The following is an 11,892-nucleotide window of genomic DNA, read 5'->3' as shown; positions in this document are numbered from 1 at the left end:
ACCTGCTTGAGTTCCAGTCCTGACTTCCTTTGGTGATGAACAGCAGCATGGAAGTGTAAGCCAAATAAACCCTTTCCTCCCCAACTTGCTTCTTGGTCACAATGTTTGTGCAGGAATAGAAACCCTGACTAAGACACAGGGGTTCTGGAAAAGGCCCTTCCATGGCTCTTAGGCATACCATATGTCCTACTTTCCAGACTTCTCTCATACAAATCAACAGCTGTCATTAGCTGGTGAGGGCTAAGGAACTGCTGCATGAAATCCTGATGAAAGCCCTACACAAACATAAACCACCACTCTTGGGGAAAGATGGGAACATTGAGACAGACAGAGACAGCCCTCCACCAACAGCAAGAATAATCTACCCTCTTCCTCAGGAGCACAGAGGTCTTGCTGAAACCTGCTGAACAAGATTGCTCAAAGAAATCACTACACCTATGGGCAAGGAGGTCAGATAATCAATACTTCTCTAAATGATTGGAAAAAAATCCTTAAGATCAACCAGCCTGATTTAACTGAGTTACAAACCATTATGACTGAAAACCAGACCATAAACAATCTTTTAAATACACACTGTATTTTCTAAGCCATTAAAAAGATTATTTACATAGGCATGGTGGCTCATGCATGCAATCTCAGTAGATCTCAAGTTGATGTCCAACCTGGTCTATAGCAATTTTTTGAAACAGTGCCACAGAAAACAAAGAAAAAGGAAGAAAGAAGCACACACATGTAATTTCAGCACTTAGAAGGCAGACAGGGTTGTGAATTCAGTCAGTCTGAACTACAAAGCAAGTTCTAGTCCAACTTGGGTTACTCAACAAGATTCTGTTTCAAATATTCTAAACCAAAAAAGTAAATAAAAAGCTTTTAAAACCTTTTAATAAGTCCCGCAAATTTGAAATAATATTTTGTGAATTGTGCTCCCAGACTATAAGAGACACCGACATGCATTAAGAATGTAGCTCTGTGGTATAACTCTTAGCTGGTAGGCATAACAGTGCTCGACTCAATCCCTAGGACTGAAGTACAAACAGGCAGTAACAAAATACAAAACTGAAGGAAAGCTTTCAATTGTATAAATTTAAATATATACGTCTAAGTAATTTGTGTTCTCTTCCAAATGCCATAGCACATTGTTATTTCCCTCCAAACTTGCTCATGCGCTCCCCGTAACTCCTCCCTGCTAAGAAAGGGTGTGTATCAGTGGTTTTTAACTTTCCTAATGCTGTGACTCGTTAATAGTTCCTTATGTTGTGATGACCCCCAATTACAAAAGTATTTCACTGCTACTTCATAACTACAATTCTGATACCGTTATGAACCATTATGCAAATAAATATCAGATAACCAGGATATCTGATATGCAACCCCTGTGAGGGTTGAGATGGACAGACTGAGAACCCACTGGTCTATGTAGCCCTGGCTGTCCTGGCACTCATTACGTAGACCAGGATGGCCCCAGATGCACAGAGATCTGCTTGCCTCTACCTCACCTCCAAGTGTTGCGATGAAAGTGTTGCGATGTGTACTACCATGTTCACCTTAGTTTTATTTTGTTTTTTGATTAAGTAAAAGTCCCAAATGAAATTTCTGAAGCTAAACAATAGGAAAATAAATTTTAGTACAAGTGGAGTTGGAGTAACATGAAAAAAAAAAAAAAAATCCACCGCCTTTAGAGAGACATAAGTTCCCTATCTATGCAAACCTCCTCAGGGATAGAGATCCTCAAATGTAAGATGAACCACTTTGAAAGATGTCAGTCGTTCACTGCAAACACTCGACTACTGTGTCGTGTTGCTCACAGCTCCTAACTGCATACCGGTGACCTAAGTCCACTCCTCTGCAGATGGCAGGGTAACCTTGCTGATAAAATTAATTTTCAGCCTGCTTTCACATTACCACTTCCCCTTTTACCATCCATTCAAAATATAGCCTAAACATGTGTATTTATTCTGATCTAAAAGATAAACTTGCTCAAACCTTATAGGCAACAAGAACTAAGTTTTTGTGAACACAGCCATCTTTCTCACAATAGTCATTTCTAGGAAATAAATGTCTAAAACTACCAAGTAACTATGTCTCAAAGACAAAATGTAACTTTTAGGTTGCTTTTAGGTTGGATCAACCTAATATGCTATTCAATTTTCTCATGTATCTTACTAAAACTAAATTTTAGCTAAGCTTTCAAAATGCCCATTCAAAGAACAACTTCTTTTGTATACAAAGCTATAAGCAAAAATCAAGGCTCACCATACCATTTCTGAAATGAAATGAGGACAAACATAATATAGCAAACCAAAAGGACTATATTCAGTAATAACCTAGACCTTTGATTAAAAAAAAAAATAGAAAATTTGGGTCATCATGATTTTGAAAAAAAAATTATTCAGAAACTATATAAAAAGAACAAATATGATAGCTTTAATATAAATGGCCCACATCAGCTCATATATTTTGAATGTTTAGTCACTGGGATGGAGCTCTCTGATAGGATTAGAAGGATTAGGATATGAAAGGGCAGCCTTGTTAGAGGAAGTGTGTCACTGGAGGTGGGCTTTTAAAACCTTAAAAGCCTTTCTCGGTCTCTGAGGGTCTCGGTTTCTTTTTCACTTCTCTCTGTCAGTCTCTATGTCTGTGTCTGTGTCTTTCACAGTCACAGTCTCAATCCCTCTCAGCATCTCCCTCTCTCTCTCTCTCTCTCTCTCTCTCTCTCTCTCTCTCTCTCTCTCTCTCNCTCTCTCTCTCTCTCTCTCTCTCTCTCTCACACACACACACACACACACACACACACGCACTCTAGAATAATGATTAAGGCAGCAAGAGTAGTAGAATGGAATGTTCAAAAGAAGTGAAATAAAATACAAGAAATAAGCAAAGAATCAAGAGTTACCTATAAAATAGAATAAAAAGCAGCAGTCATAATACAACAAAACCAGCCTGATTACTCAAACTGATTTTCAGCTATCATCTATAGCCATATAGCTAATTTAGGTATTTAGCTTTAAGGTATCAACAGTTCTATACAATGCACACTAAATGCTTAGTATGGTAACCATCATAAAGTAAGCCTCAATAAATGCCTGCTGTTCTTCACAAAGTCATCATTACTTACAACCCTGAGTTCTCACTAAGGACATTTAATTCAACCCTCTACAAAGGTCTAATCAGCTGAAAGTGCTGGACATACCAAAGAGCATGCCTGCAAATGGACTTGTGATATCGAGATCAGCAGATCTGGGTGGTCCATTACCGTGAACACTAAAACAAACAATATGAGAGAGCAAATATTAAAATCCAGGTATTTTTAGGAAATCAAAATTCAACATAAAGGCTGGGAATAGTGGTACATGGCATTAATGCCAGCATTTAGAAGGCTGAAGCAAAGATTGTAGGGTTGGGGCCAGCCTGGGCTACACAGTAAAATTCAATTACACGTAAAAACCCCATGTCATGAAGAACAAAAAAATAAGGAGTTGAGATGGCTCAGTGAGTAAATTACTTGGAAAACATGAGGACCTGTATTCAACCCTCAGCACACAGTCAAGAGCTAACTCAGCAGCTAGGGAGGTGACTACAACAGTGCCCCTAGGGTTTGCTGGCCAGCCATGGCAAAGTCCCACCTCAGAGAATACAGTGGAACAGAATGGAGGAAGACACTAGAGCTTCACCTCCAGCCTTCACAAACACCTGTACATACATGTACCCTTGAAGAAGAAAAGGTGAGTATGAATTATCCTTTCTTTCAAAAATGCTAGTTAAAACCATGGTGTTTTATTTCCTTATTCTTCAGCCTGCTTCACTGGGTCCACAGATTTGAAATCTTTTTATATGAAATACCCCCCACCCCACACACACAGCTCCTAACTATATTCCCATTTAGAAAAGAAGATCATCCCTTTAGGGTAAAAAAAAAAATCTTTAAAAGGAATTTAAAAAACAAACTTTCTTGAAAGAAAAAAGCAAAGAAAAAAGTCTGATCGTCAAGGGAACCTAATTGAAACAAACAGCAGGTTTTCTAACAGCCAGGGGTGATAGTCGCTTTGTTTCCTCTAAGAACTGACACTGTTCAGGACATTGCACACCATCTTCCTTATACTGTATTTTAGGACAACTTCCTCTGTCTTCCTGAGCAGCATACCCCAACTGTACATGTTTCAGCCACGCACAGAATGTAGTTCCATCATATTCAGTTCCCCATTCAGAGCCTCATGATCCAGTCCCTGATCCGAGGTTTTGTTTTCTTTTTTGGGGGCGGGGGTCTCATTCTTCAAGAACAGTATAACTCTACAAGAACAGTATAACTTCTTAACCACTGTGTCATCTCTGCAAGCCACAAATCGGGGGTACCCGATTCTTCACCTTCAATTCCCTCTAAAGTCTCAAACTTTGAACTTCTGCCCCTGCCACCGTCGTGCTGGGGTCACAGGTGTGCCCCACCATGTGAGGTTGATACTATGCTGGGGGCTAATTCCTGGGCTCTGTCCCTGTGAACAGCCAGTCTACCACTAAGCAACATCCCCAAAGCTCATGTGGGGTTGCTTTACATTTCATCAATTTTAAAATTTTTGTTTGTGTTTATAATATATGTGGCATGGTCAGAGTGGAGGTCAAAGGTCAACCTTGGCAGTTCTCTCCAACATAATGTGGATTCCAAGGATCGTCTGTGGCAAGCACCTTCACCTACTGAGGCATCTTGATGGCCCGTGTGGTTTTTTTTAGGTTTTTGGTTTGTTTGTTTTTTAAACTATTCATTCTTATGGACAACACAAAAAAGCACCAAACTAAAACTATAAAGTTATTTGCTTTGTCATCAATAGAAACTTGAATACTAATTTTACAGTGTAAGCATTAAAACCCCACCAATAATCAAAAATAAATTAAAAAATTAACTTAAAAACTCACACTAAGGGGATATTCTCAATCCATTTTCAGTCCAACTGCAGTACCATGACTTCAAGATCATCTGTTAAGTATGTGTATGTGTATGTGTATGTGTATGTGTATGTGTATGTGTATGTGTATGTGTATGTGTATGTGTATGTGTCTGCTGAGGGATCAGGTTCCTCTGGCACTGGAATTAAGGGCAGCTGTTAAGCCATCAGATGTATTGCTCGGACTCAAATCTGAGTCCTCTACAAGAACAGTATAACTTCTTAACCACTGTGTCATCTCTGCAAGCCACAATTCCCAGATGTTTCAAATTCGTTATAACACCATTCAATTATGTTATTTCTCCTTCATTCTTTCAAACTAATTTATATATTTTATAATGAGAGGTTTACACTGAAAGCCCTGCCAAACTTTACTAAAAAAATTATTCTTGAAAATAATGGAATAGGCCTAGGGATGTAGCTCAGTGGTAAAGTGCTTGCTTCACTCACTGATTCGTGCTCAAGCCACAGCACAGGAGGAGGAGAGAGAGCAGAGAGAATGCCAAAGGAAATACAGTAAGTGCTCATTCCCAGTCCCTCAGCCTTTCCTCCCTGCTACTTCCTCTCACTATAAAGGAGGGTTGCTCATACATTGTACTTTTCTACTTTTTCCTGAAGCCAGTTTTAGGCAGGTGCTGTCTCAGGGTGTGAAGACTCAAGGAGATAATTGCTGTCACATACCTTTTATTTTCAGCAGATGAGATCTGTGTGTTTGGCTCTTCTGTGACATCATCTCCATCCACATACCCTCGTCTGCTCCCATGCGGCCTTAAAAACACAGTAGCTTATAAAGCACGTCCCACATACAGTGGACCTTACATCTCTAGGGTTCTACAGTCTCATGTGTTAGCATTAAGGTGAGCAAAAGATTGTGCTATCAGTTTACTGCAACTGCATCCTAAAGTTAATTCAAATCAGATTTGCCTCAAATATGATCTGCTAGCTAGCAAGAAATAGTAAGAATTTACATTCAAGTTATCTTCATATATAAGAATATACTAGGAAAGTTCTGTATAATGCTATAAAGCCAGACCCTAATACATGTTTTTTAACTGAAATTATTATAAATTATTTCTATATAACTTTTTATTTCAATATTACATTTAAATATTTAATTTTTTAATTTGATGCTTTGTAATTTTAAAACATTATTCTAATTTTTATGTCTGTGTGTGTGTGTGAGTGTGTGTACCCTCATGTGTGCACACAAGCCATGTCTTTGCTGATGCCTGAGGAGCCCAGAAGAAGGTGTCAGATCAACTAGAACTCAAATTAGAGGAGGTTGTAGGTCATTCAACGTGGGTGCTGGGAACTGAACAGAGGTCCTCTGGAAAATCAGGAAGAGCTCTTAACTTCTGAGCCATCTCTCCAGCTATAGATGTAAGATAACACACGCACAGATTTTTATCAGTTGGTTAATATGGTAATTACAGGCACTGTCAGCAGGCCAAGTCTTATTCTGGACGTGGAGCAGACAACATCCCTGTACACACTTAACTTTGCAGGCAGAACTCAAAACAAAATTGTTTTTTGATTAAGACACATAAATTCTGGGAATGATTTCATTATACATAAAATCAAGGTTTTTAAATTAAAAATTGGCACAGTAAACCCCATGAAAGAATGAAGTAGCAAAACAGAAAATATTTTAAAACAATCTGATACAGAACAGACCTGAAGAACCTTCACTCATAAAGAATAAAAACAAAGTTAGAATTTATTTTCTTCAATAAAAAAAGCAGACATTTAAAACAGTGAAAATGTTTTCAACTATCTTTTTTTTTCCATTTGGCAAACACTGATTTGTTTTTTTTTTTAATATAATTTCTTATGCCAGAGAAACCAGCATAAATTTTTATATGAACATTTATTAGCATCCACGATAAACAAAATTTTACAGGCCATATTTCTTTATGTGGCTGTTAACAAATTACATTTTCCTTCTGAAGAAGATGAAAAGTATGGTTGAAAAAGTACACCATTAACATAAAGTCGCTGATCAGATGAAGAGTTCTGGCCACATTCAGCTGTAAAAGAAACAAATGCATTCTACCAATGAGCCTGCCTACGATGGGGCTTACTTGGTCCCACCACAAACTACAGCCACACTTACCTGGAGGAAATCTGCTCATATAGTAATCCTAATAACACGGTGACATTGCCATGAAAACAGGAATTGCTTCCAGTTTTTACCCATATCTAGCACAGTACTCTCCACACCATTTTAAAATTTACTTCAATTTAACTCTTTTAAAAAGCCAGCATTATTTAAACTGAAGCACAGATGCTCAGAACTCTTTTAAAATAACACATCAATCTATTCTACTACTTAGAGCAAAGGTAAATACAAACACAAATTCCAGTTTTTAATTAGCTGAAATTAATAACTAATATGCCCTTCATATTTAGGTATACTGCATCAATATAATACACATGTACAGAAAATCTAGTGCAGCCGGCTTAAGAATGTCTACACTAAGAAAGGGCTGTTACACAGGTAGCCCTTGATTGTCAGCTTACAACATATGTTTCAGGAGGTTCCCACAAGTCTAAGAACTAATTAATGAGTGTGTCACTGTTCCTAAACTATTTGCACAAACATACAGGCTATAAAGAAACACTTGCTTCTCCTATAGGAAGCCCGAATGTTAGCGTGTGCTAGCGTGTTATATATATATGCTAGGGCATATATATATAAGCAGACCTCAATACTTTAGGCATTGAGTCCCAATTTAGTGCTGTGGGAATTGTCTCTTCTGCATCTCATCACTGACGTCTCAAAACTCATCTGGTTTGCCTCTGATTCTGCCCCTTTTCCCTTTGCTGGTCGTCCTTTCTGTCCTATAACTACACTAAATTATTGCTGCCTGCTGGGTGTGTTGGTGTGTCTGCAAGGCTAAGGCAAAAAATAAATAAAACAAAAAGCAAGATGCTATCTCAATAAAACCAATATAAACAGAGTCACAGCTTTGAGTATGACTGTACACAATGTACACAGAAAACTGTGAGCCATTCGCAAGAATCACCTGGCTCAGAAACGGTGTTAGGGACCTGACAGGACACACAGAAGTCAATTCCCTGGTGTGGTAAGGAGGTATCTACTTCAGTACAAATACATTTAATAGTAACACAGAGAAATACAGGCTGGAGAGATGGCTCAGAGGTTAAGAGCACTATCTGTTCTTCCAGAGGGTACTGAATTCAATTCTCAGAAAGCACATGGTGGCTCATAATTATCTATAATGAGATCTGGTGCTCTCTTCTGGCATGTAAACAGACTATTGAATATATAATAAATAAATATTTTTTTTAAAAAAGGCAGGCAGAGAAATACAAACTAATAACTTCAGGTCCCAGAATTAAAAGACAATTAAAAACATAGAAATTTGTTCTAAAATTTACCAAAGAACTACAGCTTCCTGCATTTTCGGCTAACTTGTCTAGAAACAGTATTTGTATTTACAACCTTAACTGTAATAGTCAGAGCCAAGAACCCACACAAAAATATAGCTCATGGGTTCTTTGGCACACGCACAGATCATAACAACAAGCATCATACTCCCAAAAGGTTATTTCGAGCCATACTAAACATACAAAGTTTAACAGTTATCTTAAATAGCTTAAATAGATTAAGGTTGTTGCTAATAAAACTACAATGCCCATAGAATAATGCAAGACCTTTTAAAACGTTTCAGATATAGAGATCCATGAAAACGAGATGTAGTTTAGACTCTTAGTCAACTTTTTATTCTTATTAAATTTAGATCCAATAGCTATATTGAATCTCCATACACTTCACCTTTCTGCAGGAATGGGTATCCAACTCAGGGACTTGAAAGTACTGGGTAGGCGGTACAGTGGTGATGCACACCTTTAACACCAGCAATTAAAGGCAGAGGCAGGTGGACTCACAGAGGTGAGTTCAAGGCCAGTGGTCTACAGAGTGGGTGAGTTTGAGGACAGCCAAGGCTACACAAGGAAACCCTGTTAAAAACCTAAAAAAGAAAATATTGAATAGACAAGCACTCTATCATTATGCTACATCATAGCCACCTGATTCTGTTTTAAAATAAAACTATTATTTTTATGGAATTTACTTCACTTACTAATTTCCCTGTTAATTAAGACACTTCACCTTAACATCTGATCTATTTACTCTCAGCTCTCTTTAGCTTACGATAATTTTTATATTAGATTAACAGCTCTTTTAGGAACTGTTCTGGAAGCAAATAGGAGCCTCACCATTGCTGTCTCACAGCCTCTCAGCCTAAGCTGCCCTCCACACTACCCACTGACAGCTAAGGATACTCAGATCAATGCCTGACAGGCTCTCTGACTGGCCATGACGTCAGAACTACAGCTAAATGAAAACTGTTCTTATGATCTAGAAATGATCTGTGCTAAAGGTTAAACCTCTCTCTACTTATTACATACACAGGTTCACACACGACACCTCAATCCATCAATATTGCCCTTAATATTCAGAGACATGAATTAGCACATTTAAATAGAAATCATAACTTGATTTACATTTTGAAGAAATATAAGTGTTTAGACCCTTTTGTTAAAAAGGTATTGCCCTCATAAAAGAAAAAAATTGCTTCTTCTCATATACAGTTCAAAATATGATCCAGAGACTGAAATAACTGCAAATTTTCATCATGGTACTGCCAGAGGGGGAAAAAGGCATGTTAAAAGAAAAACCTTCTCCTCCCTCTTCTGGGACACTTGCTGCTCTTACAGTAGACATATGTTTAGTTGTCAGGCACCTAATCAGGCACTTACAATGAGGGGAATCTAACACACTCTTCTGGTCTCCAAAGACACTCACAGACATGTGTATCACATTTATATAAATCTTTTAAAAATTCATAATGCCCAAAGAAACAAAGTTCACATCAGAAGCCAAGTTTATGCTAAAAATTAAAATAAGTTAATGTTTTTTAAAGAACTGGAGTCTTCAAAAGTACAATCTTCAACATGAATGAACAACTCCTAAATAATAATGAATATTTTTTCTTCTTTCCTTAAGATATCCTACTTCAGAAGTGAATCTGAAACATTTAGACCTATATAGAACAAATTATAAAAATAAACTATAAGGCCAGGCGGTGGTGGCACCTGTCTTTAATTACAGCACTCAAGAGGCAGAAACCAGTTCAAAGCCAGTCGGCCTGGTCTACAGAGCTAGTTCCAGGACACCCAGGACTACACAGAGAAACCCTGTCTCAAGCCACCACCACCCCCCCCAAAAAAACAATCATCTGAAAGGAAACTTCTAAAGTGATAGAGAACACAAAGTCAATGACTCTCAATTTCTTTTAACTTTAAAAGAAACCACTAGGGCCCGTGAGATAGATGGCCCAGCAGACTAAGGCCTGATAGCCTGACTTCAATCTCCATACTCATGTGGTAGAAGAAAAGAAAGTTATGGCAAACTGCTGACCTCTGACCTCTACAAGTCCACTAAATGAACCTCCAATTTAAAAAAAAAAAAAGTATAATTTTAAAAAATAAAAGAAACTACCAAATTCTTAAGAGTAGTACTTACATCCGTTTGCTTTCATATCAAGAATATCTTTGGGTGTTGTAGGTCCTACCTGCAATCCCAGCACTTCAGAAGCTAAGGCAAAATGAGTGTCCCCTGTTAGAGGGCAGTCTGAACTATACTTACATATTTAGCCTTGAGTCAACATGTGCTAATAAGAGCCTTTCTCAAAAAAAATTTTAAGCAAGTAAAAAAAGATTTATAGGTTTCCATGTATTTCCATGTATCTCAGTATTGCGTTGTGTGCGTTTTTATTCATCCAAGCATGTGAGTGGAGTATCTTGCCATTGAGCTGTGTGAGTTTCCACACATGTGAGAGAGTTATGTTGCTACTGAGCAGTGTGAGTTTCCATGCATCCATGCATGTGAGTGATGTAATTGGCTACTGAGTTCTGCTTTCTGAGATACTACTACCTGTGAGCAACATTCACCCATCATTTCCAGTCGCTGCTCATTTCTGTAGTTAGTAGTTTCCTAGTATCTTTAATGTGAAGAAAAAAAATCTGTTTCAATGGGACTGGAGAGATGGTTCAGCAATCAGAGCACATAGTGCTCTTGAGGAAGACCCTGGTTCAGTTTCCAGAACCATATGAGATGGCTAACAATGGCCTGAAACTCCAGCTCCCGAGAATATGAGATCCTCTGACCTCCACTATTTTGTACATTCACGTTGTACACATAAACTTTAATAGGGACACACACACACACATATATATATATATACATACACACACACACACACACACACACACATATATACACATATACATAAAACTTTAAAAAAATTACTAAAACAACCTTTCTGAAGAAAAATTAAAGGTACAAAGTGAGAAGCAAACACCAATGGATAGCTTCTAATTAGACATTTCTCGTTTTTGTCTTACATATTAAATCTAAAGGAACATAGGACACTAGGCACTTAGTCTATGTGATTCATACAAATTCAAGCTTCAGAGAAAGAATTATTTCAGAACTTTACTAAATATCTATAATTATAAATATGCAACTATATTTCAATTGAATGGAAATGTTAACCACATTAATCACACAGAAACTGAAGAACAGCATTTCTAATACTGAAAATTTCTTTGACTAGTTAATATTAAAGTAAAACATTGAAAGATAATATATTAACTTCTATTCAGTTAAAAAATAATAAACACTAGCACAGGCTACATTTTAAGAATCTATAATTCAAAGTATCATAAAAAAAATCCCTATTTACATTCAACTTCAGAAAGCTCCTAGACATCAGCTCTCCTCATTAGTTACTACACACACACAAACACACACACACAGACTACACAGCATCGGCCACAGTGAGGACCGCTGTGCTAACTGTTTAAGAGTACTGACCAATCCCATGGCTTTAGACTCTCCTCATTAGTTACTACACACACACAAACACAC

General features: G+C 37.6%; 1 protein-coding gene across 8 annotated transcripts in view; it reads right to left on the bottom strand.

Annotated features, from left to right (window-relative positions):
* Cspp1 (centrosome and spindle pole associated protein 1) overlaps window positions 1–11,892 on the bottom strand; it is a 104,987-nt gene that overhangs the window by 52,084 nt on the left and 41,011 nt on the right. For 7 of the 8 annotated variants that reach the window (XM_029475063.1, XM_029475064.1, XM_029475065.1 and 4 more), the window contains 2 exons: window positions 5,616–5,702; window positions 3,191–3,261 (listed from right to left, as the gene is read on the bottom strand). The exons of the other annotated variant lie outside the window; for it this stretch is intronic. In XM_029475063.1, the coding sequence (XP_029330923.1) occupies window positions 3,191–3,261; window positions 5,616–5,702 (158 nt within the window). The remainder of the gene's footprint in view (window positions 1–3,190; window positions 3,262–5,615; window positions 5,703–11,892) is intronic. 8 annotated transcript variants of the gene reach the window in all.

This window comes from Mus caroli, chromosome 1 (assembly GCF_900094665.2).
Source record: "Mus caroli chromosome 1, CAROLI_EIJ_v1.1, whole genome shotgun sequence".
In the NCBI taxonomy this organism is placed as follows: Eukaryota; Metazoa; Chordata; class Mammalia; order Rodentia; family Muridae; genus Mus; species Mus caroli.
The sequence above is the reverse complement of the archived record's forward strand: the minus strand, read 5'-3'. Positions and strand labels throughout refer to the sequence as shown.